At 40.1% G+C, this 27,314-nt stretch overlaps 1 protein-coding gene across 14 annotated transcripts in view; it reads right to left on the bottom strand.

Moving 5' to 3' along the window:
- Positions 1 to 27,314, bottom strand: part of Ica1 (islet cell autoantigen 1) — a 141,603-nt gene that overhangs the window by 96,475 nt on the left and 17,814 nt on the right. For 4 of the 14 annotated variants that reach the window (XM_076566204.1, XM_016005440.3, XM_076566210.1 and 1 more), the window contains exons 2-6: positions 22,318 to 22,406; positions 19,437 to 19,602; positions 13,581 to 13,653; positions 6,631 to 6,754; positions 2,237 to 2,435 (exon numbers count right to left, since the gene is read on the bottom strand). In XM_076566204.1, the coding sequence (XP_076422319.1) occupies positions 2,237 to 2,435; positions 6,631 to 6,754; positions 13,581 to 13,653; positions 19,437 to 19,602; positions 22,318 to 22,334 (579 nt within the window). In that variant the 5' untranslated portion in view covers positions 22,335 to 22,406. Of the gene's footprint in view, positions 1 to 2,236; positions 2,454 to 6,630; positions 6,755 to 13,580; positions 13,654 to 19,436; positions 19,603 to 22,317; positions 22,407 to 27,314 lie in introns of all 14 variants that reach the window. The other 10 variants (XM_042272799.2, XM_042272800.2, XM_076566201.1 and 7 more) reach the window with 3 other exon arrangements.

Here is a 27,314-nt window from a genome sequence, read left to right as displayed (position 1 = left end):
GGTACCTGGGAGGATGCCTGGAATACTGCCACTTGACATATAAGTGCCAGGCAATGGCCCTCAAGTTAGGCTCTGGAGAGAACCAAGGTAGTCCCCTGTCCTCATGGAGGTCCAGTCTAATTAAAAACACTCTTGAAGATAGTCTTTCTCAAAACATATTCTTTTCCCCAAGTCCAAGTCCACCGCATCCAGCTATTAAATTGAATCCAGCACACACAGGATTAGGGAGACAGGCACAGTTTCAGCAACTACTGCACAGCAAAGGATTAAGAAAAAACCAAACCACCCATACTTTCCAGAATCAAGAGATTGATGCCATTAAGCGATGGGAAACGTTCAAACCAAATGACGAAGGATTTGGGTTTTGTTTCGCCCTTCTACAGCTAGCAACCACTCCCTACCAAACAAAGCAAACAAACAGGAATCCACAGAAATGTCTTCTGCCATCCAGAGGAACTGTTTACTTGTATCATCTGGCACCCTGGAGGCACCCAGCAACTGTGTCCCGAACTGTGTCCTGAACAGCTCCCGGGCAAGGTGTTACTAGGAAAGTGCCTTGGCAGCGTTCAGGTACATTAACTTTCTTTTCTTTGTCTCCTAGCAGGGAAACGACATATTGTCAAGGATTCAGCCTTCGAGTTCCTTGTCTGAACCTTAGGTTAGTTACCTGCCATGGGTATCATTCTCATCCACAAAAGACAGTGTGTGTTGATTATGGCAAGCTTTAAGGTGACCATAGATAAAAGTGTCAACACTGGGCCCTGGAGGCAGCTTTGTTTTTCTCTCCTTCTTCCTTTCCTATAACACCCATCCACCCCATTCTCCTCAACCCCCAAACCAAATATTAAGGACAAAAGAAATGACTGGCCTAATTACAAAGTCAGAAAACTTGCAAAACAGCCTGGGCTCACCAGCATCTCGTTGCCAAACCATAAACATCAAATTTATTTACTAGCATGAAGCCCGATTTTCCCCTTTCAGATGAGTTCCACTACATCTACATCATCTATGGAAAACTCCGTAGTCCCACCTTTGCCTGGGCACAGTGGCCTGCCTTCCTGAGAAGGCAGATGCTGACATGCAAAAGACCAGAGAGAAAATGATGCTGGTTCCCATGGCAAGAGAGGGAGTCTGAATTACAAAACCAAGAGAAAATTTCCCTTCGAGAGGAATTTACGTTGCTCTGATATCTAGGTCAAGAAACGGTGACCACTGTCTTGAGCACAAGAAGCTCTTTCCATCCCTCTGTTCCCACACTTAACCTCCCGAATATCAGCCAAGGTTCCAGACTCATCATTCCAAAGTGACATCCCTCAAAAGGAATTCAAGCCTTTTAAGCAATATTTCTAATTACAAATGGATCAGTTGAAATGACTAAGAAAGTTGACACAATATTATGTCAAGACTAAGATTTGGCTGATTTTTTTTTTTTCTTTCACACCATAAAACACACCCAGTTGCCCAAACAAAGAACTACCAACACTGTACACAACAAAATCATTCCACATGTTCATTAAATACTCAGTGTATGACTGCCACCCAGTGGTGGGATGTATTCCTGTGTGACAAAAGGCTCCAAATGGCTACACTAACACAATGTTTTGTTTTGTTTTGTTTTGTTTTGTTTTTTTAAAAAAAAAAAAAAAAAAAAAGGACTGAAGACTGTTTCTCAGTTGCTTACCAATTCTCCCAGGGAAATTTAAGAGAATATTCATCTCTTTGGCTTTTATTTTTCTCAGAGAAATTTCTGAAGAGGTTGACAGCAGGTAAGGTCAATGCCATTCTAGCTAATCACACAACTAGATCCCAGTGTCTCTGGAGACATCACAAAAGGATTGGTATTATTTTACTAATTTTAACTGAATTAGCAATTAAAAGGACTTGCCAAACAGTCTGTTCTCACCTTCTAGATTTGTGTGATCTACCCTGGATTTTTAGTTATGCATGAAGAGGCATTTGCAAGTGACAACCTTATAAAAAGTGCACATTATATGAAAATCTGACTTCAATTAAAACCAGCTACTAAATCCCAGCAATTTCCAGCTGTCTCTTCTCTTCTCCTTAGAGAATTATATATCACATTAATTGGTATTCTGTCACATTAAAAAAATGTCAGCAATGATTAATTGCATCCTTGGTGTGTTTGAGTTATGTCTTCCTTACCAGGGGGATTCAAATCACACTTGGTTGCCTTCTAGCAGGTGCCCCCTTTTGACAACCCTCAGAAACTTCCTACCTTCCTGAACTTCTCCATTTGCTTGTAGAGGTCTGGATCAAGTTCCTGAGACACGTCCTTCATCCATAATAACGCCCCTCTATATTCTGTCCGGCACTGCTCCATGCGGTTCACTGTCAACCAGGTATCTGAGATGGCCCGATGTCTAAAAGTCTCTACTTCTTGGTGAAATCGACACAAAGGGTTTCGCAAAGCCAACCTGTACAAGAGGACATAGCTACAATCAAGAAACAAAGGAAAACAGCAGTTTCAATTCCTGACATGTTCTGCATGTCTAGAACACTGTCTAGAACACAGGTTTCATCAAGACATGGCAGATATTAATTAAAATGTATGTGAACTTGGGAATCATCCAGAGATTGCCCCCATTCTGATCCTTTAGTTTTTAATGAACTGGGCCGCTGGCAAACACTCCATTTGTGTTATGGGGTGGCCCCAGGCCTGTACAGTGTTTGTTTAAGTTGAAACCAATCTTAGGTCAATGAAGGGCAGTCAAGGCATGGCCATTCCTATTTCTATCCGGGTTACTCCCTATCTCTTCTCTTCCGGAAGTTTGGGTCCTATGAGGAGGAATAGGGCAGTTATAATTAGGGTGTCCTGGACATGGCCATTTTGATCTCCTCAAAGGCCAGAGCACTTGCAGTTTGCTCTAACAGAAACAGAGCTGACTAGTGGACTGAAGCATTTTTAAATGATTTGGGAGAGAAGAAGGGCCCAGTTACTAAGGGTCAACTGTCTGTCAGTATTATCTGATGGGCTATATGGTTCAATCCTCACAAAAATAAAATACCAAACTAGGAGAGGTCGTAGGATCCAGGTTTAATCCCAGCAGGAGACAGAAGGCTCAGAAATTCAAGATTGATCTTGGCAGACCTGGGCTACCTGAGATCCTGGTTTAAAAGAAAGAGAGATAGAAAGAAAGGAGTGGGATAGAGAGAAGGAAGGGAGGGAGGGAGGAGGGAGGGAGGGAGGGAGGGAGGGGGAGGTGCAGAGCTTCAGCTCAGTGGTGCACAATTGCCCAGCACTAGCAAAGGCCTGGGTTCCATCTCAAACATTGCCAGTAAACAAACAAACGTCACACCAGAAATGAATGCACACTGTCCAAGTGTAAAATTATTATAACAGTAGCCACCAGCCATAACAAACTGTTATTTATTCATTAAAAAAGGAAGGCGTCTCCTAACTTTAGGTAAAATATTTATTTGGGGTACAAAATACTGCTTCTTCCGTATTCGAAACCAAAGCATCAGTGTCAGATGATACACTTTGAAAACATAGTCTTTCTTTTGTGAAAGGCTTATTTTTCTTTTTAATGTATCCATGTGTGTGTGTTTGTGTGTGTGTGTGTGTGTGTGTGTGTGTGTGTGTGTGTGTGTGTGCAGGTGTCCTTGGCGGCTAGTTGTGAACTCCCTGGAGTGGAGTTGCAGGTGATTGTGAGGCACCTGATATGGTGCTGAGAATCAAACTCGGGGCTTCGGCAGGAACGACAGACACTCAGGCACTCAGCCCTCTCTCCAGCCACACAACACATTCCTGAGGAAGTTTCGGGGCATAGGTGCAAACACTAAACATAAGATGACCATTTAAGATCCCATTCGTATACCAGGTCCCTCAGCCAAAGGGAATGATGGTGTTGTTAGTGAGCTGAAGTCGGCTCCTGGCATCTCATCCAATGCCTCACCCATGTGCAGAACTCTAAAATTATAAATGCCACAATAAACCTCAAGAAAAAAATCTCTTTTGCCATTTTCTCCATCTTTCCTTTTGTCTGTGATGTATTGTTTTAAGTGTTAAACACATCTATGACAGCAGCTTGCCCACACGACCCTACCTAGATGTCTGGAGAGATGGCTCAGAGGTTAAGAGCATTGGCTGCTTTTCCAGAGGTCCTGAGTTCAGTTTCCAGCAACCACATGGTGGCTCACGACCATCTATTATGAGGTCTGGTGCCCTTTTCTGGCATGCAGGCATATTTGCAGGCAGAACACTGTATACAGAATAAATAGATACGTCTATATAAAAAAAGAAGTCTTCTCAAAAAGTCACATCTCTGTGCCATGAAGTAAGTTTGTGTTTTATTCTGGTGGTTTAAATTTAATACTTGCCTTTCATCCAACAGAATGTGTAGCAGAAGCAATGCCTAACAAGTAAGTCACTAGCATGAAGGTTTATAACACAGAGGACTTCTATTTAAAGACATAAACAGCCCTCAGATGGCTCCTTGAGGCTGCTGCTCACTTTCTGACTCCTTTTCTCTTCCTTTAGATTGCATATATTTTCCTCCATTTGCTGAAAATGAATATTGTGAATAGAATGCTCTGATCCCTTGGAATGTTGGAAGTTATACAGCTACCTTTAAAGTTACAATAACATGATGTTTGAAAATCAAAAGGCATACAAACCAACCTTATCTACCCTCATCCCTACTCTCACTCCATAAGACCATGATACTCAACCTGTGGGTCTCGACCTCCTTGGAGGTAACATATCAGATAGCCTGCATATCAGATATTTATATTATGATTTAAAACAGAAGCAAATTACAGTTATGAAGTAGCAATGAAATTAATTTTATGCTTGGGGCGTCATCGCAACATGAGGAACTGTATGAAAGGATGAGCGCCACTGCCATAAGCTAATTCATATAAATCAGAATGGTGAAAATCATTACACTGGAGTGAAAGGAAATGAGTTTAGACCAAGAAAAAATATCATTTTTACTAAATGAAAATATCATCCTCCAATGCAAGACTGGCCCACCATTTCATTTATGAAAATTTACCCAGTGGAAATAATTAAAGAACCAAAGGGCTACTCTAAGATATTTGTCCTTTCGTAGGGAATGGTAAAAAGTAAAGAGAGGGCCTGCATAAAAGTGGTTAAAAGTGAGGACTTTTAACCACTTAAAAGTAAAAGAGTAAAAGTAAAAGAGAGAGGATTAGGATACATTAACTTAAGATGCTGTATTTGTACTTTGTGGGATCATTTTGGTCCGTAGTCATCCAGACTGCAACTGAATATCATAATAATTAACAATGCGATTAATAGCAGTAACTCTCCAGGTGGTCTGGGTTTGGACACTGTTTTTCATAAACAGATAATTTTGGTGTATGGGTACACTTTTTGTCACTGAAATCAGGGGTACTTCATGCTTAACATAAGAGCATTTACTCTCTGTTTTTCTAGGAATCAATTCTCCTTGCCAGACTGGATGAGGCCATATACACAAAGAATTACCAATCAAGGTAATTTTTCAGACCTTTTCTTTTTTCGGTTGATCTGTTTTAAGAATTAAAGATACAATTCAAGATTATAAGAAAATACTCTTTAAAATAATAAACTGTGGTAGAGAATGTGGAAATGCTACATTCATTTCTGACCATTGCCACTGCCTCCAAGTCCAGGGTCCAAATGTCATTAGCAAAATCCAAACTGTCCAAGATTGGGGTCACTGAAAAGTCTATCGATATTGCTGGTCCCCTTTTTCTTGCTCCATCTTTCTTGGGTTTCCATAGGAACACTCATGTGACTTGCTAATCAATGGCCTGCTCTTGCATCACAGGGAGGGAAAGCCTTAGGGTGAGTGGGGTGGGGGGGGCAACTTGAGTAAGTGGATTTCTGAAGCCTAAATAATCTTGGAAACTACCTGCCAAACTTTCTTTAGCTATAATTCTGTGTGATATTAATGGAGACATTTTCTGGGGCTTGTTAGTATGGAAGGAGAGAGTGAGTCTCTTTTCTCTGGCACAAAAAACAGTTGTGTGGCACCAAAGTTCAGGATTGTTTAACATAGTCCATAAACATTGGTCATGGTTGTGTTTTGAAATCCAACTGTTCAGTCACAATTTCCTCTGTACTGGATGGGACAGTCAGACTTTCACATACATCAGAATCAATTGCAGATCTGGTGAAAATGTAGAGCTAGAGTTAGTGGGAATGGGGGTGGGGCCTCCAGGCTCCCAGGTGCTGCTGTTGGCCATGGGCCTGAGGAGTGTGATCCAGAGTATCACCACCTCTTTGCCATGAATTAGTCCACAGAGAACAGAGAGGGAACCTTTCAAGTTGGTCTCATTAGGCTCTTGCTTTAATCAAATGCTGAAAGGGGATCAGACTGGTTGTTATGAACAACTTGAAGGTCAAATACAATCACTCACAATGATTGGCATCTACACTGCCTCCCACAGAGCAGAAGACAAAAAAGATTAAATAGCAAAGAGGAAAACAAATCCTATGTGCTATCTAAATCAGAGGGCAGTGGAAAGCCTCCAACTACAGAACAGTACTCCTCTGGCTTAGGCTAAAGCATTCTAGACTGTGCGATTGCCCCTTATGAAGACGTGAATCCAAATTCTCTTTGGATCCCCCAGAGCACAGCCCCAAAGAAGGTCACACACCTTTGCTGGGAGGAAAAGCAGAGGGCCTTGCCGGTCGCTTGCATCATTTTTCCTGCTCGGGTTTTATCTTGGAAGCCTTGGGATCGGAGAAATTTTCCCAGTTCATTTTCTTCTTGAGACAAGACTGATGAAGAAAACAGGGAAAGCATCTTTATAACAAATAAAGTGAGAGAGACAAATCCCAAGGCCTCCCGCTCTCCAGAGGCAAAGATTAGAGGAAATTAAATCCAAGTGGCAGGCTGCAAGGTGAGTCCCTCGCCCTCCCCCACCAGCCATTTTACTTCCATGCTGGTCTTCCATTTACAATAGGAGAGATCAAGTTCACTTGAATACATCTGTCAGTGAGATTGGTGCCCTGTAATCAGAACCAGAAAACGACCTCTGTCCTGAAAAGTGAGCCCATAATGCGCTGCTCCAAATTGAAATGAGGGAGCTGGGTTTGTCAAGGCTGGCATTGGGGACCTTTTGTGGCTGCCTCCTATTATTTCCTCCTGCTGACTTTTTGATCTCTGCTGTCTGAGTTACATGCACTCTATCCTTTGTAAATCACCTCAAATCCCTCAACCAGGATGAAGCAAGGTGGAGTTGGAAGTGGGGACTGAAAGTGGGTAGTCCATCAGGTTGACCATTTGGTAAATTTTAAAAATACAGAGCTGGAACCAAATCTGAATTGGGTATGCTTAAACTTGGCTTTATTTTTAGAGACAAGTACAGATGGGGCAATTTAGTAGGACAGTGATTTGGCGCATGCTGTCTACAGATTGATTGGTAGAAAATATAACAAGTCAAGGAACTCTATGATTCTTTTGATATTGCTCTTGCACCATCAGGAGCACAGGGTACATTCTCAGGAGGTCACAAAGTAGTCACAAAAATGATCAGCATCATTATTTGTAATAGTGTTCTCCCTATTCTAGAGACTGATTTTATAAAAAAACAAAGCATCCACAAAAACAGTTACAAAGAGACCCAAACATACATCATCATCAGCACCACAAACACAGGGCTGGAGAACTGAACACAGGACCTTGTGCTTACAATAGAAACACTCTACCATTGAGCTGCATCACTGGTAATGATGTAGCTCAATGGTATGATATATGTGTACCAGTTCTTGTATTGAGGCCAGAGAGGAATGTTGGGTGTCCTGCTCTACCACCCTGTGTTTTATTCCCTTGAGACAGGTCTCTTACCAAACACGGAGTTAGGCTAGAGGTCAGTGAGCCCAGAAATTCTCCTGACTCCACCTCCTAACCTACCCCAGTTCTGGGGTAACAGGTGCACATGGGGCTATACCCAGCTTTTTGAGTGCTGGAATCCAAAGTGAAGTCTTCCTATTAATTTGTTTTCATGTTTTGCCTGCAAAGCAATTGTTTTACCCACTGACCCATCTTTTCAGCCTCAATCTTGGTATTTTGACACAGAATCTTGCTAGCTCAGGATGGCCTCAACTTCCCAATCCTTCTAGATCCTTCAGCCTCTGCCTCCTGAATATTGAGGTTACAGGTACACACATACATACAGTCTGTCTCTGTAACTACTTCTGAAATGTCAAGAATTTTTGTCCATTTTCATGAGTCATTCAGACTGTGGCAAGAAGGTCATGATTGAGAAATGGGACAGGTTCCTATTAGGGACTTTCTATAAGGCAAGTCTGTTCAAGACAGAGAACAGTGTCCCCTCCAGCCAAACTGCTAGTGGTCCAGTGACATGAGTGCAGTCAAGCAAAATTAATCACAATGGGTTTCACGGCCGCACAGCTGTGTAAACTCAGTCTTTGCCCAGAATCAAACATCCGCCCCTAAGAACTACCTCCACCGACACAGTGGGAGTTGAATGACAGTTACCCTAATACAAGAATGAAGCTCTAACGGGACCCTCATCACAACCCTTGTCTCCCAAAGCCAGTTCTTTTACACAATGCATGCTCCATGTACTCAATAAAGCTGATGGTTCTCTACAGTTGTCTGAAGGCTGTTCTATTTCACCAACTCATCAATCTGTCCACACTTCAAATGGTACCCCATCCTTAGTACCAACCTCTCCAACAACTACTACAGAAGGTTGAATGGGAACCATATATCCAAAGGACTCACTACTGCTTGCCTGCTTGTGACTACAGCTCTTTCTCAGCAGTCCCCTGCTGCAGAAGGAAGTCCTGAGGCAGAAGGAGAGGCTTTTAGACATCCCCTTTTTTCATGAGATAAATAATACCCCTCCCCATACTTCTCTCTCAAAATCCAAGGTCCCTAAGCCAGCTGTGGTGATGCATCCCTATAATCCCAGCATTCAGGAGGTAGAGGCAGAGACTGAGAGATTGGTTGGGGTCAGTCAGGGCTACTGAGGAGAAGAAAGCTGGTCTCAAAAAAAAAAAAGCAAATAAATCAAGTTCACAGATCCAAGCCCAGTTGAAGGCTTCTTCTAACAAGTGGCCGGTCCCACTTTTTTCTGGACAGCAGTGTCCTCTGGGCTTATGTGTCAGCACTTGCCATGTTGGCTATGTGTCAGAGAGTGTGAGCCCAGGCGGCCTGTGTCTGACTTCATCATGCAACTCTGCCGTCTCAGAGACTACATCCAGACTTGGTATTTCTCAGGCCAAGCAGAGAGTCTCATATCCATGGCACTAAAGAAATGTTTGTGAAACTGAACTAGCTGTTATTTTTGCCTTGTCCCTGCACACACTACATTTCATTTTAAATGCTTGTTTGATATCCATGCCATAGTTTTATGTAGCTTAAAAAAAGTCTACATGATTTTTTCCCTAATGCCTTATGTATTTTCTCTTCATTGACTGATATGGGATCCATTCATTTCTACCAAGAACCTTTTCTTTTCTATGGAGAGAGAATTTCCATTTTTGCTTCTAAAAGCGGTAGGCTACTGTCACCTTTTTTTCACCTTAAAAACCCTAAGTCACATACGAATGAACACATTTAACTTCAGTCCCAAAGGAACCAGTTTGGTAGACTTGGCTGAACACTTGGTGACATGAGTCTCTCCTAAAGAATCTAAGTCGGTTGGAGAGTTCAGGGATAATTTTCGTCATTTCATGCCCTGGAAGATTAAACTTGGTGGCAACCAGGCTTGATTTTCCTGTGCTGACCTGATTAATGGGCAGAGTTCTGAAGAGAGCTTGAGCTCCATCAGAGTCAAGGCCAGACAAGATGGTCATTCTCATGCAACATATATGTTATCAAATATAGATCAAAGACTGCACTTGTTCGAAAGTTTCAATTAACTAGGCCGTAACATTTCAAATAAGAACCCACTCACATTTACTTGCTGATTATATTTTCAGATGCGTCCTTTAAAGATAAAAAGCAGCTAAAGAACTATAAAAACCTTTTCCTTAGCAGTGTTAATCAACTGTCCAGATTTACAGCTAATCCAGTAGTGAGGAAGGAGACATAGGTTGTCCCCACCCCTCCAGAGTTCACATCCAAGTGGTAGGCAACAGAAAATGAAACACACATAACCACAGACACAGGGCACAAAAGGAAAAATGCCAGAGAAACTGAGTAAGTGACTGCTTTAGACTGAGTAGTAAGGGAAGGCTCTAGAAGCAGCTGAGTTCTGAGTGACAAAGAGGCGTTCTTGGTATTATTAGGGCAGAGACACTCTGAGCCGGGGACACACTGAGTGCAAAAGACCTCCTGGAATCTGGAAGGCAAAGGAAATGGGGCCCAAGGGGTAAGCTGGGACTAGACTGTTCCTAATTTATAAACTGTGATAAGTTTATATGCAGTGTTCTAAAGCGAGTGGCAATATGATCCGACCTATGATTCCTTAACTCTTTTAACATAATGGTAGACTTAAAAAATACCAAGAGTATTCAGAATTATGCTTCCATCCCCAGCTTCTCCTCTCATTTATCTTATATTATTATGGTTCAAGGTTCAAAACCAGAAAACATAGATTCAATCCTGTCAACTAAAGTATAGTCCTTATTTGGACTTTTATCAGATTTTCCATTATTGTTCTTTTTTTTTTGTTCCAGACATTAGCCCTGGATCCCACATAGCAACAAGGTATTGGGTCTCCATCTTCTTCAAGCCCTGACAGTTCCTCATACTGCCTTGCATTTTAAGACTTTGACACCTTCTAAGAGTAGCCCAGAGTTACAAGATGGAACATCCATTAGAGGAGTTGCCTCCATCGTATTGGCCTAAGGGGCATGTCTGCAATTAATTAATGTGGAAGGGTCAAGCCTACATTAACGTGGAAGTGATGCCAACCTGGGCAGATGCTCCTGGGTTGTATAAGCAAGCTGGCTGAGCAAAAGCAGGCGAGAGCAAGGCAGTAAGCAGCGTTTTCCCATGGCCTCTGCTTCAGTTCCTGCCCCCAGGTCTCTACCCTGACTTCCCTTCATGATGAAATAAACTCTTTCTTCCCCAAGTTGCTTTTGGTCACACTATTCATCTCACAGCAACAGAAACCAAACCAGGGGGAAAGGGTTTATTTTATCTTTTCAATTTACACCAAGGCAAGGACTAATCCATCTGTCTACCTGTCCATCTATCTCCATACAGACATAATCAGTACTTATACTTCTTATGATTTATACTTTATTACTGTCATTATTTATCTTGTTGCTTTGACTGCAGACTTGCTTCTGTGTCCTTTAAGTCTCCATCCCTTCTCAAGGACTTTTTAAGTTCTGGTACCGCAAGGCATTCCAGACTCATCTTTAATGTCCCTGTACCAAGCCTGAAGTCAGTCACTTCCCCAAAGGTGTGAAAAGGGGTATGCAGAAAACAAGATTTGAATGCTAGGTGTACTCAGTGCTATGGGCTCTTGGTGCTTCCAGATGCTTCGAGGCAGGGAAGACACAAATGTACCAGCCCAGGCAGACGTGCCCATCTGTGTGCCTTTCTGTGCATATGGACCTGCCCAGGTTCACGGCAATGACGTCATCCACTCCCCACGTGTGCACTAGAGCACCTTCTTCCCTGACCTGCAGCCTGTTTTATAGACTCTCAACTACACTACATTTAGTTGCTTAACCTCCCATGCGTACATATAGTAGTTTTAGAATTGCTGGTCCATTTACTTAGGTTCAATAAATTAATTATCTGCTCCGGTTTTTGTGTGTATTTCCTTTTGTGTTGATTCTTACTCCCCTTCTAAGAATACTGCCTTTTCAGTTTTTGACGTTAATTCTCTTCTTTCTCATCCACCCAGCACAGTGATGTTACCTGCAGTGCAATTCGGTCCATCAGCGACTGTCTGTATCCCACTCTCTATCCCGCCCCCAGGTCCTGTTTAGGTATTTTGTGAGTATGTAAAACATCACTAAGGTCTTAGGAGTCAGAATTACTGTTCACCTTGCTGGGATGAAGCTACACCGTCATCTCTAGCACCCTGCTCTTACCCCTCCCTCCCTTCCTCCTGGCTCTTTCTCATGAACTCCATCCCTGCTCAAATGAGATCTAATTCCTTTCACTGGTGATTTCTCTTTCCTGAATTTCTTCAGCACAGTGTGCATGCTCTTTGTAATATTTGTGTGGTGGTATTCTAATTGTACTGAAATGTGATTTTGATTGTATGTTAATAAATAAAGTTGCCCGGGGGTCAGAGCTATTAGAGCCATAGCAAGAGTGTGGCGGTGGTGGCACATGCCTTTAATCCCAGCACTTGGTAGAAGAGCTAGGTAGATCTCTGTGTGTTCAGGGATACAGCCAGCATTGGAGACATATGCTTTTAAGACCTGGGGGGCTGTACATACAGACAGTGATAAGGCAGTCACGTGTTTGGGTTTACAACCAATGAGAAGGCAGAACAAAAGACTATGATATGACTTACACACAGGAAATAGCTCTCTTTCAGGAAGCTAGGAGCTTGCAGGAGGAAGGGTAAGATTTTAGCTCTGAGCTCTGACCTCTCGGCTTTCTCTTTTACATTGGTTCTGTGTTTCTTATTTAATAAGACAGTTGGTTACTTCTACATATTGCATGCATCCTTCTTTTTACACATTTATATTTTATTAATTCCCCTTTTCCTGAACAACTGGCAGCATGCTACATGTATGTATGCTAGTTTTCTTTTGTTTAAAATGCTACCTTAAAAATCAACCCATGTCAGTTTAGAGAAATTTGCTATATTTCTTCTCTATGGCAGCTGCATAGCAACACCTTCACATTAATGGTTCTATTTTTAGTCCTTCATCAACGTCGTGATCTTGATCAGTCTAAGCGGTACAGAACTCTTCCTTCCTTTCCCAACTGTGATGACATGGCTCACCCACAAACCAGCAGCCAACCCCTGCTGACACAATCCGAAGACCACTTCATTGCTGGGACATAGTGTGTGTGTGTGTGTGTGTGTGTGTGTGTGTGTAAGTAACATATGGTATAGGTGCCCACAGAGGCAAGAGGGCACTGTATCCCTTGTAACTGGAGTTACATGTGTCTATGGTCTGCTCAATGTGAGTGTTGGGAACCAAACTCCGGTCTAATGGAAGAACAATATGTGCTCTTTATTGCTGCATCATCTCTCTTGTCCCATTGTTGAGACATAATTTTAACTCTGCACATTATAATGTAACATAAGAAATGCTCATTAGGAAGTTCTGTCCACAAAATATATTCAATGAATTAACTAATTGTGCCTCCTCTCCCTACCTGGTCATTAAAAAAAAAAAATGGAAATCAAAAATAACCCCAAATCAAAAAGTCTGAAATACAGAACCAAAAGTATATTTATAATTGGGATAGTAAACAGTATGTCCAAATTCATGATGATCCAGTAAAAAGTACCCTAGCCTGATACTAGTTTTGAAAAGTAAAGGGCCTAAGTAAATCAAACGTAAAACTAGTAGAGGACTCCCTCACATTTGAAAGAACAAAGACACACTCCCTAAGTAGTTCCTGAACTACTTATATGATACATTATGGCAAAATATTCTGCTTTTTCTCACCATTTGCTCAATATCATACTTAAGTCATACTTACAACATATTCTCTTTTGATAGAGTACAATCGCTTTAGACAAGTCCAAACAGGTTCTCTGAATTGAATGGAATAACTGCAATAAAACACAATTAAATGCTGTGAAACAGACAACAGTGCAAGTAAAATACACTTGAATAAAACCACAATACTCCATTTTCCTGCTAAAAGCAAGACCCTCAAAATTCTATTTGATGTCATATGTAGTAAAACATAGAGAATGATCAATGACCTAAAATCTGTACTCACTGAAACTGACCATCTCTGTTATTAAGTTCTACAGAACAGTTGTTTCCTCAACTCTTGAAATAACAGATGAAAAACAAAACATATTTATATTTTATTTATTTATATTTTACAGCATGTGTAAGCAACTGGATTAAGCAAACAAAAATCAATTGGCAGAATATTGTCTATCTAGAAGACGTTTTAAAATGGTGTTTAGCTAAGAACAAACATTAACACCTATTTCCTAGTAATAACACAAAATGCATAGTGAGACAACCCCATGCCACACTATGGCCATGATGAAGAAACTTAGGGAGAAGGCAGGAGAACTGTATTGAAAAGAATCTAACTAGATTTGAACTCATGGTAGTTTTGTGATGGCTGATGTTGCGTGTCAAACTGACTACATTTGGAATCAATTAAAACCCAAATGGCTGGGCACACCTGTGAGGGATTCTCTTGATTGGATCATTTGAGGTGGGAAGGCCTACCCTAAACCTGGGCCATACCTTCTAGTGGCAGCCTACATACAAGGACAAGGAAGAAGGAAATTTTTGCTTTTCACTTGCTTGCCCTCACCCTCACTGGCAAGTTCATGTATACTACTGCTGGGGCATTCCTTTGCTGGTGGAGAACCTACTTCTTTAGGACCTAATGTAGATGAAAGACCAGTTGACATATCCAGCCTTGTAGGCTGGATAACCACTGTATTCTCAGTCTTTCCTTTGTTGGACTAGCCAGACCACAAAAAGCCACTCTAATAAATCCCCTTTCATATGTTCTTTCTATTAGTTCTGTTCCTTTAGAGAACCCCAACTAATAGAGCAGCCTTCGTCTTTCCTTCAGAAAATGACATCACTCAAGAATAAGAAGAGATGATTTGCTTTGGAGAGTAAATGTCTCCCCAAAGCCCTATGCTAAAGGTTGTCTGCCTGTAGGAAGTGGTAGGACCTTTAAGAAGGAGAGCGTAGTGGAAGGAAATGAGGCCATAGAGGACACACCCTTGATGGGGTGTTAGGACTCCAGGCTTCTCTCTGTTTCCAGGCTATTATAAAGTAAACAGATTTCTTTTGCCCAGGCATTCCTGTCATGATAAGCTCCCTCATCAGATCACTAGAAGCAATGGGACTGAGTAACCTTGAGCCAAAAATAACCCTGTTTCTCCTTTTAACTCTATGATAGCTGCTGCAATGACAGAAAGCTGACTAATATGACAGACTTCATACTTTCTCAAACCCCTGTCCATGGACTCAGAGACCATGGCAGGTATCAGTTACAGAAGCTGATAAACATCTTGCCCCTATGGAGCCACTCAGTGAGGCAAGCCAAGGATTTTCCTCCTCGTATATAGTTACTAGCCATGCCAACATAAAAATATGTCTTGGTATCATAAAGCACTTCAATATTTGAGTGGAAACAGATGATCTCTTCAAAATACATATAACCAAATTACCTAACAGAAGTAGTGAATGAATTTAAAAAGATTAAAATCTGTTCTTAGGCATATTTAATAGAATAAAGTTTGTTTTATTCTATTAATGAAGAAACAAATTTGCTTATTTATTAAATTATATCCTCAACCTGTTTAGGCAAAAAAAAAAAAAGTTTTTCCCCATTTAAAAAAATATCAGAAAACGATCAGAATTTGTTGCTTTGCAGATGCTAACAGCAGTGTTCTGGACCACAGACCACCAGTGTAAGAACCAATGCATTCAGATTCTATAGGAGTAACCGTGTGGTCCATTGTTACTTCTGACTTTTTAAGATCAAGATATTAGTTAGGTGCAACAAAATGTCCAGCTCTGGAATGTTAAGTTCTATGAGTTGTGACAATTGTATGCACTTGTGAACCACACTCAATGCAAGCATTTTCATCATCAATATAGTCCACTCTGCCCTGGCAGCTATCAAAAGACAAAACCTGAGCATATTTATGTATTAACTTCTCAATTCATTGCAGAAGAATAACTATATTTATTTTTATATTTGATGGGGAAATGTCTTTTTGTATGCTGTGAAAATGTGTTGCTCTGATTGATTGATAAATAAAATGCTGATTGGCCAATAACCAGGCAGGAAATATAGGTGGGATAAGCAGACAAGGAGAATTCTGGGAAGAGGAAGGCTGAGTCAGGAGATGCCCGCCCGTCATCCATAGCACACAGGTAAAGCCACAGAACATATAGTAACATAGATTAACAGAAATGGGCTGAGTGTAAGTGTAAGAGGTAGTCAGTGGTCAGCCTGAGCAGTTTTAATTAATATAAGCCTCTGTGTGTTTATTTGGGTCTGAGAGGCTGCAGACCAGGCAGGACACAGGAAAACTTTCAGCTATATACATATTTATTTATTTATTTATTTATTTATTTATTTATTTATTTATTCAAGACAGGTTTTCTCTGTGTAGTTTTGGAGCCTGTCCTAGAACTCACTCTGTAGACCAGGCTGGCCTTGAACTCACAGAGATTTGCCTGCCTCTGTTTCCTGAGTGCTAGGATTAAAGGCTTGCGCCACTACTGCCTGGCTATATTTATTTATTTGACATTTGCATGTGTATAAGAAGGCTAGAGGTCAATGTGTATCTTCTGTTGTGGCAAACCCCCTTATTTTTAAATTTTGTCCATATTAGTGTGTGTGTGTGTGTGTGTGTGTGTGTGTGTGTGTGTGTGTGTGTACCACACTGTGCAGGTATGCAGGTAGAGGTCAGAAGACAACTTTCAGGAGTCAGTTCTCCCATTCTGCAGTGGGTTCTGAGGATCAAACTTCAGTTATCACCTTGCACAGCAAGTACTCCTACTCACTGAATCATCACAATGGTCACAATCTTATTGTCTGAGACAAGGTCTCTCACTGCCTAGCTGGCCAGCAAGCCCCCAGGATCTAACTGCCTCTGCCCGCCCCCCACTACCATGTCCTGTTTTCACATGAGTGCTGGAGATCCAAACTCAGATCTTTGTGCTTACACATCAAACATTTCCCTTGCTCTTAATCTATTAAGAAAGCTTGGTATGGGTACACATTTTCTGGACCAGCAGAGCAAACTAGCCTTCTGCAGAGAATTCAGTGTGAGAACACTCCATAATAGTTTGCACATCATTCTCATGTTCTACTGGGGGACCCAGTCTCTCTATAAATATCCATACCTCTATTAGCATTTTTGCAACAGAAATCCCTCTGGTGGGCAAAACACTAAGCCACAGGCCAAATACTTTGGATGTGTGGTCTAAGACAGCAGCTATTTAGATGAAAGCATAATTGCTTCAATAAAAATCCTGCTGCAAAAACCTCCACATAAATATAATGTTTAAGACAGTAGCAAATTAAATTAAATATTAAATTACTATATCTTTGAGACAGGGTCTGGCTGTGAAGCTCAAACTGTCAATCTTCCTGCTTTAACCTCCAGAGTTCTGGGATTTCAGGGCTACCATGATGCCAAGCTTAACTTTTTGGATAATGCTTGTATTTACTAGCTTGTTTAAAAAAAATCTCTGAGACATGAAAAGCACATACAACTTAAAATGGTTTAAACTGTATTTATGATACAAACATCAGAAAAGACACTTCCTCTCTCTACTCTGTTCCATGGTAGTCTCTTGTGAAACAGCACCCCATCAGCTTTAATTTCACAATTTCCAATGACAGGAGAAAAAGGGCTGAGAACTGATACTGTTTGTACTAATATACAGTGAGTATTTACACAGTCATTCAGTTGGAAACTGTGCCTGGGACAGGCTGGGGACACAGCGGAGATTAATGCTAACACGGAATTTGACCTTCTACTGGAAAAAAGGCAGGCAAACAAACTTACACCTGAGGTTTTCCCAGGGACCATGAATCCAAAGGGTTTAGACTTCCTGTTTTCCCCAGCAGAGGGATTTCTGTTGCAGAAATGAGTACTACAAGCAAAATAAAGCTAGGCCATGTGTTAGTGAACAGCTGTTCTGTGGGTAGATAGCCAGGGACTTTGAACAGCATGGTGAGGTAAGGTTTTTCAAAGTGACTTTTAGGCTGTGAGAACTATGAAAATGAGTCAGTCAAGGAAAGATATGGGGCGAATGTGTTCAGGCAGACCACAGAAACTGCTTTGACGAGTCTGAACTAGCTGGTTGTACCCAGAGATCTGAGAAAAAGCCATAATGGCTGGAACATGAAATGAATAATATAAGAGTGGTAGAGAGAAAAAAAAAAAAAGAAAGTGAGACCCAGGGGAAGGAGGCAGAGGCCAGGTATGTCAGGAGCATTCAGAAAGCAGGTTGTCAGGATGATAAGCACTCAATAAATACTACCATCCCTTGAATTATACCCAATGTAACCTTCATAATAGCTGGAACAAGTAAGCATTCTTGTTGCAGGGGCAATAGCAGCTCAGATCCCACTGTATAGGGCATCATCTACTTTCTCAAAGTCAGCCCATCTCTCATTAACCTAAACCTTAGAAAGTCCAGTCTCGGTTTGCCTCGGCCCTCAGATTCATAGTATGAGTGTGCTCCTCTTCCACACAGACGACATTGTTCTGTAACTGACAGCTACCATGGATGTCCCCTTAGCCCTTTGGTATAACTCAATGACCAGTCTAGAAAAGGCTTTGAAATTTTCAGCTTTTAATTGCAAACTCACGAACTCATTAAACTCATTAACTTTAGCTGCCATATTAAACTTAAGAGATTCTACTGACTATCATCCAAGGAATATAGTATTCCTCAGTGACCTGCCACTCACAGAATTACTGTTTGCTTTCAAAATGTAAGGAAAACTACAGGCAAAAATGTCCAACAAGACCTTCTACTCATACTAATGCTGTAGATCAACTGTGTAATGAGTCTTTCTCTGTCCTGCCAACCAGCTTGCAAATAATGACATGGAGACTTATTAATTACCAAAGCTCAGCCTTAGCTTAGGCTTGCCCCACTAGCTCTTATAAATTAAATTAACCCATTTTTTGTTGTTAATCTATGTCCTACCATGTGGCTTCTAGCTCTGTCCCATTCTGTGTGCCCCACAAGTTCTGGGTCTGGCTGGTGTCTCTGCCTTTCTTCTTCCTAGAGTCCTCTCTGTCCCTGGAAGTCCCGCCTAACCTCTTCCCACCTAGCTATTGGCCATTCAGCTCTTTATTAAAGCAATCAGAAGGCACCTTGGAAAAGACACATCTTCACAGTGTAAACAGATATTCCACAACACAACTGGATATTAACTTATTTGCTATATAGTTTAACTAAATATCTGCTTAATTCATTTTAGAATTTTCCATGGCTTAGTAACAACCTTTCTAGACTCTACTCTAGGGGTCATTTTGTTTGTTGTTGACTAAACATTTGCCTGGCTTTAGTGTTCAATTTTAGTTTCTCAGATATAATGACCAGATTTTTTATTGTGATTGATATTTCAACAAACACTTCCTTGAATTTACCACACACCATGCATTCCAATTTAGTGCTTGAAAACACATTAAGAGAGGTATGCTGGGGCCAGATTTTGTAGATTAAAAACTATACAAGGATTGAATTGATCTGATCCAAGGTTTTCCTCACTGTCTAATGTGAGCAAACTAAGACCATCTAGAAAGTTCACTCCAAGGTCTTGACTCTTGCAAGGTAGCTTTGCTGGGCCCAAGAGCTCTGAAGAGCCTACCTCTAGCTTGGCATCCAGGTCTGCATCAGAGGCAACAACATGCTCATCTTCCTTCTTCCCTGTGGCCTTGATAAAGGCCTGCTTCGTTTCCCAATACTTCTGTTGCATCTTGTTGACAACTGACTTATCTTGAGCAAACCGGTCCTGCAGCTCCCAGGAATAACTACTAGAAACAGGAGAGAGCTATCTTACTCACGGCTCTCAGAAGGATTAAGATAGTACACTATGAAGTATTTTAGCTAGCTATGACTTTCTACTGTACATTTACATTATTGATAAACACACAAATGCTTTCTTATGGGGTTATTATACCACGAAAATCAATTAATTCTTTCTCACTCCACAAATTAAAAAAATTAGAGTGGGAAAATTCTGAATCTTAAGAAAATCAGGAAATTGAGCATCAGAAAGAATGTATATGTGTATCTTAGGTTGGGCACACTCCTTTAGTGAGGGGAAAGAACAAGGCCAAGGAAGCCAGTAACTAGCTCAGGACAGCCCGGTGAGTCAGAGATAAGGACAGACAGAAGCACATCTCTCCACACCTCCATTATGCCACAGTGAGGTGACAGCAGGAAAGGAGATAAGGGGCTGAAAAATAGCATGTCTATAACCTGCTACAGAGGCATCTAAAACCGTCAGACTCAGTCAGGGAGAAGAACGGTGGCTGAGTTTGGGGGGAGGGAAATGTGGGGAATGGCTAATCAAGTCTTAAGGTTTCAGTGATGCTGAAATGAGTAGGTTCTGGAGATCTGCCATCACTGGACCTATAGCTAACAATACAAATCGTGCACTTTAAACTTTATTAAGAGTGTAGATTTAACATTAATTGGTATTAAAACAATAAAGTAAAAAATTAAATTCTATAATCTGTTAGAGATTTCTGGGTGATAAAAACTAAATTCTTCAACATAAATGCTTAAAATATAGATAGGAAGTCACTCCTTAGAAAGACTGTAATGAGAAGCAAATATAATATATGTAAAGGAGAAGAATGTAAGAATATATTAGAAGACAACTGATAATGACATCGAACTCCCTAAAAGTGACCAGAGGGCCCCAAATACTGATAGGAAGTTTGCTCTTAGTGCTCCATCCCTCCTCCTAGCTCTGTCCACATCCTAGTTGCTTCAGTTCCTGCTACAAAAGCCCAACCCCCAAACAAATCCTCCTTCCTCCCACCCTAGCCCACCAGCACTCTAGATGTGCCAAGCTGATGTTCTAAAGCAGGAGCTGCTTTATAAGATTGGAGCAAGATGCTATATTTCAACCTTGATGACTTATACTCTTCATCTGTAAGTCCATTATGCTTACGTATAATGTCAACTTTATAAGTTGAGATTTTAGTCTTAGAAAGTCAGAAAACCTGTCTGAGGGTGTCTTTAATGATACTTATCTTTGGTGAAAGAGGTAGGATTCTGTGAGAGTGATATTTATATCTTTCTTAATTAGCTAAGAGATTATTTTGGTTCCATATTAGAGAAAATAAGATAAAACAGTTATACCTTATATGAAAAAGATGACATCTCTATATAATGCACATGTTAAAAGATTGGAAGGATCTAGCCCAAATAGATTATTTTAGGGAAATGGGATTCTAAAAAAATGAGATGATGGACTTTGTATTGGATCCTTTTTGGGGGGGTGGGGAGTTAAATAATTATAGATCAACAGAAAAAAGTTCCATTTGGAGTTAAAAAACAAAAACGAAACAAACAAAAATGACGGGAGTGCTTTAGAAGTCCAGTAAGCACCTTATACACCCATCATTTAACAAATGGGAACTTCAGGTTTCAAACTGTTAAGGACACAGAACGAAAAGTGAGACTTTGCAGTGTATCTACAGCAAGCCCACAAAGCTGAGCTCTGAAAGGGTCTACCTACATCTTAGGGCTATCTAGTCCCTAAATGGGTAACTACTGAGAATCCCAGGTTATGGCCGTCACTGTGAGGGTGCTGAGATGGAGCCAGCTCAGGGACATAACAAGGCAAGACGAAGCGATTTAACAGTCTGACAACTGTTGGATTAATGCTCAATGAGAATGCTCAAGGATAGCCTTAGCCATTATCAATTATTTAAAAAACTTATATTTTGAGATATGCAAAAATTCTTTTGAAGTTTAAAGGTTGATATTACAGAGCACTTTGGGCCTGATACTTTGCTTGGTAAGAAGGGAAGGATTAAAAAGTATATTTCATATAACTATTTTAACATATGAAAATAAAACTATTGTATTTTTTTCATGACACATATTAAAGAAGGTGAAACTTGACAACATTCTAGTTGTTTGGTGGGTAGCAGGTTCACTATGCTAAGAAATACCAATTAAATAACTTCTAAGAGGCTTTCTTGCTTAGATGTGTTACAGGCACATACATGACAAAGCTAACATGTGTACCATATCTAACTATGATTGGCTTCTGAATGTTCACTAAAGATGTAGTGTCTACAATTTAATAAAACTGAAATAGTGCTTGATTGATTACATGATTGCTTTCGGCATCCCACATAACATTGCACTGTGCCTCCAACCAACAGTGGAAGTTACAAATAAGATAGTAGCAAAAATCACCAAGTTATTAGGTTATATGAAATGGTGGTAAGAAAAATTATCCTCAGATTCCTAAGAGCAGATGTATAGCAGTGAATTTCTTAGCAAATACAAGTGACGTGAGTATTTATAACACTTTTGTTGCTTGATTTTTATCCAGCATTGATCAGAGACACTAAACCAGGCTACACTAACATTGGAAACTGAATAGGTGGCTGTTCACAGCTAAAGTCTCTTGACTGTCCCTTTTCATCCTCATTTATTAAGCATAAACAGTGCAATTTCCATTTATCATCCTCCAGTGGAAAAACAAGCAACAAATTCCTTACCATTTGTGTCCTGACATGTTTTCTTCTTTTTCTACTGTTGATGATTTGAGAAGGGGCAGAGAAAAACCATGATATATGTTATATTAAACCTGAAATAAAACAAATACATTTAACAGTTACACATTACATTACAACTGTGTGTTAATTCAACACATATTTTCAGTCTAGCCCAGGTCTAGTTGTATGATAAGGATCAGATACTGTTCTAAAATAATGCCAGGTATTGGTGTCAAAAATGGTTTAGCTGAGTAATCCTAGAACAAATATCCCAAATGAAGCTTTAGGAAAAGAATAGGTAGGATAATGATTTAAAAAAAAAAAGACAGATTTCATAAGACTATATCAAATATGTTATCATTTATATAAAGTTTAAAATGCATGAAATAATGCTATATATTGACATACACCAATATCATACAATTTATTTTGAAAAGCACTTTTCAAAGTCTTTAGTGCTCATCTTCTTATAAAACAGCTGTTTGAAAAGAAACAAACAGCAACAAATAAATGGGTCCAACTGTGACAAGGTCATAGTGCAGAATATGGACCTGCATCAACTGTGCATGTTAAAATGCTAAGATCACAATTTTTAAAAACACTTATTTAGTATATGTGTGTGTGTGAATGCACATTCCGTGGTGTTTACATGGAGATCGGAGGACATTAAGGGTCAATTTCTGCTTGTACCATCTGGGTTCTGTGGATCTAACTCAGACTGTTAGGTTGGTGACAAGAGTCATAATCTGACAAACCATCTCACTGGTCCAGTTTTATTGCCTTCTTTATATAATTTTAAATTAAATTTACTTTAACTGATACATAAAACATAACATTTTACATTCTAATGGAGTACTATGATGTTTTGATATAAAGAATTTGCTAGAAATGATAACTCTTTGTTTCAAACAGAAGAACCCTGTAGAGAGGGTGCAGGATATGGTTTGAGAGTGATGTACGGTGCTTTCAAGTGTACATAGAGCATCTTAATTGTTTAAGACACACGGTGAGTATTAGCACCTTATTATTATTTCATACTCAAGATCTTAGGGAGATAAATCAGAACATTGCAAAAACAAACAAAAAAGACAGAAAATTAAAAACCCAAATCCCCAAAGATCCAATGGGATAGAACTGGATTCTAAGAGGGCAGTGGAGGATATATACATACATCAAGCCAGCAATACATTTTAATTTCTTTAGTAAATATGCGTGCTATAGAATATTATTTTAAGATGTGTTACTTTTGTTTATGTTGCATTTGTTCAACTCTGTGAAGCTGTGCTACTTTGCCTGTCTAAAATACTTGAGTGGAATAACAAAGCACTGAACGGCCAATAGCAAGGCAGGAGAAATGATGGACAGGGCTGGCAGGCACAGAGGAGATCTAGAAGGAGAAATCTGGGAGGAAGGAGTAGGGGAGAGATGGAAGAAAAAGAAGAAGAAGAGGTAGTAGCTAGAGGAGGAAGAAGACTCCAGGGCCCAGCCACCCAGCTACACAGCAAGCTATGGAGTAAGAGTAAGATATACAGAAGTTAAAGAAAAGGAAAAGCCCAGAGGTAAAAGGTAGTCAGGATAATTTAAAGTTAAGAAAAGCTGGCTAGAAACAAGCCAAGCTAAGGCCGGGCATTCATAATTAAGAATAAACCTCCGTGCGTGATTTATTTAGGAGCTGGGTGGCAGGTCCCCCCAAAGGAGCCCAGAAACAACCAACAACATATGGGGAGTCACCTATGTCTTTGCCCTCAGTCTGCTTGCTCCCCTCATGGAAGCAGGCCAACCCCAAGGGCAAAGCCCACCAGCTTCCCAGACAGCAAGCCAATCTCCCTAGCAGTTCTGAGAAAGAAAGGGCCTCTGCCTGGCATAAGACCTCTTGCTGCCAAGTGTGCACTTGGCATGCCTGCTAGCACTTCTGGATGTCTGTCAAATCAACCGATCACTACATCTCAGGCAGGTCTGGTGACCAGCATCCTTAAAATTATAAGGGTATTATGTTGTTGTTGGTGGTGGTGGTGGTTTTTCATTTTTAAAAATGTTTTAAGAGAATGGCAGTGAGTCTTTAAATTCTCTGCTTTAGTTATTGGGATGAGAGGGGGAAATTGACTCTTCCTGAGTATCTGAAATCACAGCAACCCATTACTTACACCTCTCTTCTTTCTCTTCCTCATTGAGGGCATCTGGGTGTCAAGACAAGTTGCCTCAAGAAGGATACTCAAGATGAGTGTGCTTTGACCATGGATAGGGCTATATTCAAGCTCTCTCACATTCACACTCTAACTATACATTCACTTAACACCCCCAACAAAAATTATCATAAAATACTCAAAAGAAATGAAATTACTATACTCTTTCACTGAGTTTGATTTACCATGAACTGTTAAGGGAATTAGTACTTTTTGATTCTTTTTGTTGTTGTTATTCGAGTAAAACTAATTTTTTTTAATCTCAGTTTTTGGATGGATATATGCAGGTATGGATGCATTAGTGTGTGTGTATGTATTGTGGACATCATTTGTCAGTAGCCTTCCACCTTGTTTTATGAGAGAGTATTTCTAGTGTGTGTGTATGTATTGTGGACATCATTTGTCAGTAGCCTTCCACCTTGTTTTATGAGAGAGTATTTCTCACTGAGACCTGAGGATCACAAGGGATTCCCTGGTCTCTCCCTCCCCAGAGTGGGGCTTATAAGCATGTGCTACCATGCCTGATTTTTTGTGTGGGTTCTGGGGTCAAACTCACATCTTTATGGGCTGAGATACCTTTCTCATTTTTTTTTACATGTACATGACAATATATTGCAGGGCATTTCTCACAACAGATCTCAAGAATGTTTCATCTTGTATGACTGAAACTTCATACCCATTGAACTGGCAACTCGCTATTATCTGTTTGACCTTGACAACCACCATTAAACTTTCTGATTGTGAATTTGACAACTTTAGACACTTCATTACTAGTGTAACCATGTAGTATTTGTGTTTTGTGAATGGATTCTCTCACTTTGCATATTTCCTTATAGCATGGTAGAATCAACCCCCCCCCCTCCAAAACTAGCAGTCCACTGCATATATTCACGCACCATTGACACTTAGGTTCCTCCCACACTTAGCTACTCTGGACAATGACACAATGAACATATGTGTCATATACTTCAAGATTCTCCTCTTATATAAATGATTTCTAGTCAGAAGTGGAATAGCTATGGTAGTTGTTTTGTTTGGTTTTGATCTACACTTGCTTTCACAGGGCTAGGTCTACACTGAACATTCCTGGAGCAGGACATATGGTCCCAGATTTCCCTTGCCATTAAGTGTCCCTTTTCTTTCTCCAGAGAGCATTATTAAGCATCAGTTGACCGCTCATTTTGGTTTTAGTTTGCATTCCCATGATTATTAGTGATGCTGAGCATCTTTCTGCAGTTTTGTTGACGATTTGTTTTTCTTAGAGAAAGGTCCATTCAATCCTTTCCTCATTTTAAAATTGGACTATTTTATTGTTGTTGAGTTCTTTGCACATTACATCTACACTGTTTGCAAATGTTTTTTTTTCCCCATTCCAAAGATAGTCTTGGATTTTGCTTCAGTCAATTGTTTGCTTTGCTGTAACATTTTTGATTCATTTTGATCATTCAAATGTCTATGTACTTTTTAGTTCTTTATACCAACAACAAATATCACTGAGCAAACTGCGTCTCCTGCACAGACTCTCTGGATGTGACCGGATTACACACCATCTGGCAGTGTCCCCCAGCGCTGTAGCCAAAGCACTGCACATGGCGCTCCAGTGTGATGAGAGTCCTGGGCTCCTTCCCTACTGAACTAGAATTTCTGGGAAAGGGTCGGCAAAACCATAGTTAAAACAAAATGTGCATATGAATATGGTTTCTAAGCATAAGAATTGTGGCTAAATGCAAGGAAAACCTTTCTGGAAATGGATCTTTTTTGAAGAAACATGACAAGGTGCAACAAAATCATAGTTAACCAAATAGGTAAACGATGCAGGTTTACCATCTGGGTAACTCATGCTAAAGCAGCTACAGTTGAAGCCTCCATCTCTTCTTGTACATGTTCAAACACCACACACCAGGGACAACTAAAAACATCTTAGGATTTCTAGACCCAACCTATCCCAACTTGCTCTATCATTTTCTAAACTGACAGTGCCACAGTCACTGGTTAAAAACAGTTATGGGGTTGGTGGCATGTCACAGTAGGTAGAAGTGCTTGCCTTACCAGCCTGACAACCTGAGTTTGATCCCCAAAACTGATACAAAGATGGAGAAAACAACTGACTTCCACATTCAGGACATCCCCTTTTCTCTCTTTCTCATACCCCCCGTGCCAATAATAATAATACTAGACAAAATTAAAATCATCTTAAATCTTCACCCTTCATTTCAACTTGACATTTTAGTTAATCAAACATTCACTGGACACTAATTAATATGGAATGGGCATTGCCTTTGACCAGAAGCGACTTGTCAATTAAATTAGTTCTGTCCAATAAAAAAAAAAAACACTATTAGCTACAGAGTAGTTTAAAAGGATCTGATGGTCATAGTAAAATCAAAATAATGAAATTTAAATTTAATTTATTATTTAACCTAACATCTCTAAAAATATAATTTGAAGAAGTAATCAATATAAAAATTTCTAGGCTATATTTCTCATTCACATTTGAACTAAGTCCAAAATATGTTGTATATTTTACCTACACATTAAGTTTCAATTCAGAGTGGTCACATTAAATATCTCATAGCCTCCTGGGGTTAGTTTACATTACTAGGGAGTGTACAATTAATAGATAAAGATAGATCTATAAACATACTTTAGAGAATCAGAAGACATTTGAAATTTGTACAGGCTCATATAATAAGAACAAACATCTGCCAATTTATAAATTCTCCTGCAAAAACACTTCATTGTAAAAGAGAATAAAGCTGTCGATGGTATCAAGTTGATCATAGACTTCAAGTGCCACAAAGACAAGGGCACCAATAT

Source organism: Peromyscus maniculatus, chromosome 3 (genome assembly GCF_049852395.1).
Source record: "Peromyscus maniculatus bairdii isolate BWxNUB_F1_BW_parent chromosome 3, HU_Pman_BW_mat_3.1, whole genome shotgun sequence".
In the NCBI taxonomy this organism is placed as follows: domain Eukaryota; kingdom Metazoa; phylum Chordata; class Mammalia; order Rodentia; family Cricetidae; genus Peromyscus; species Peromyscus maniculatus.
Note: the sequence above shows the minus strand (reverse complement) of the source record. Positions and strands in the feature narration are given on the sequence as shown.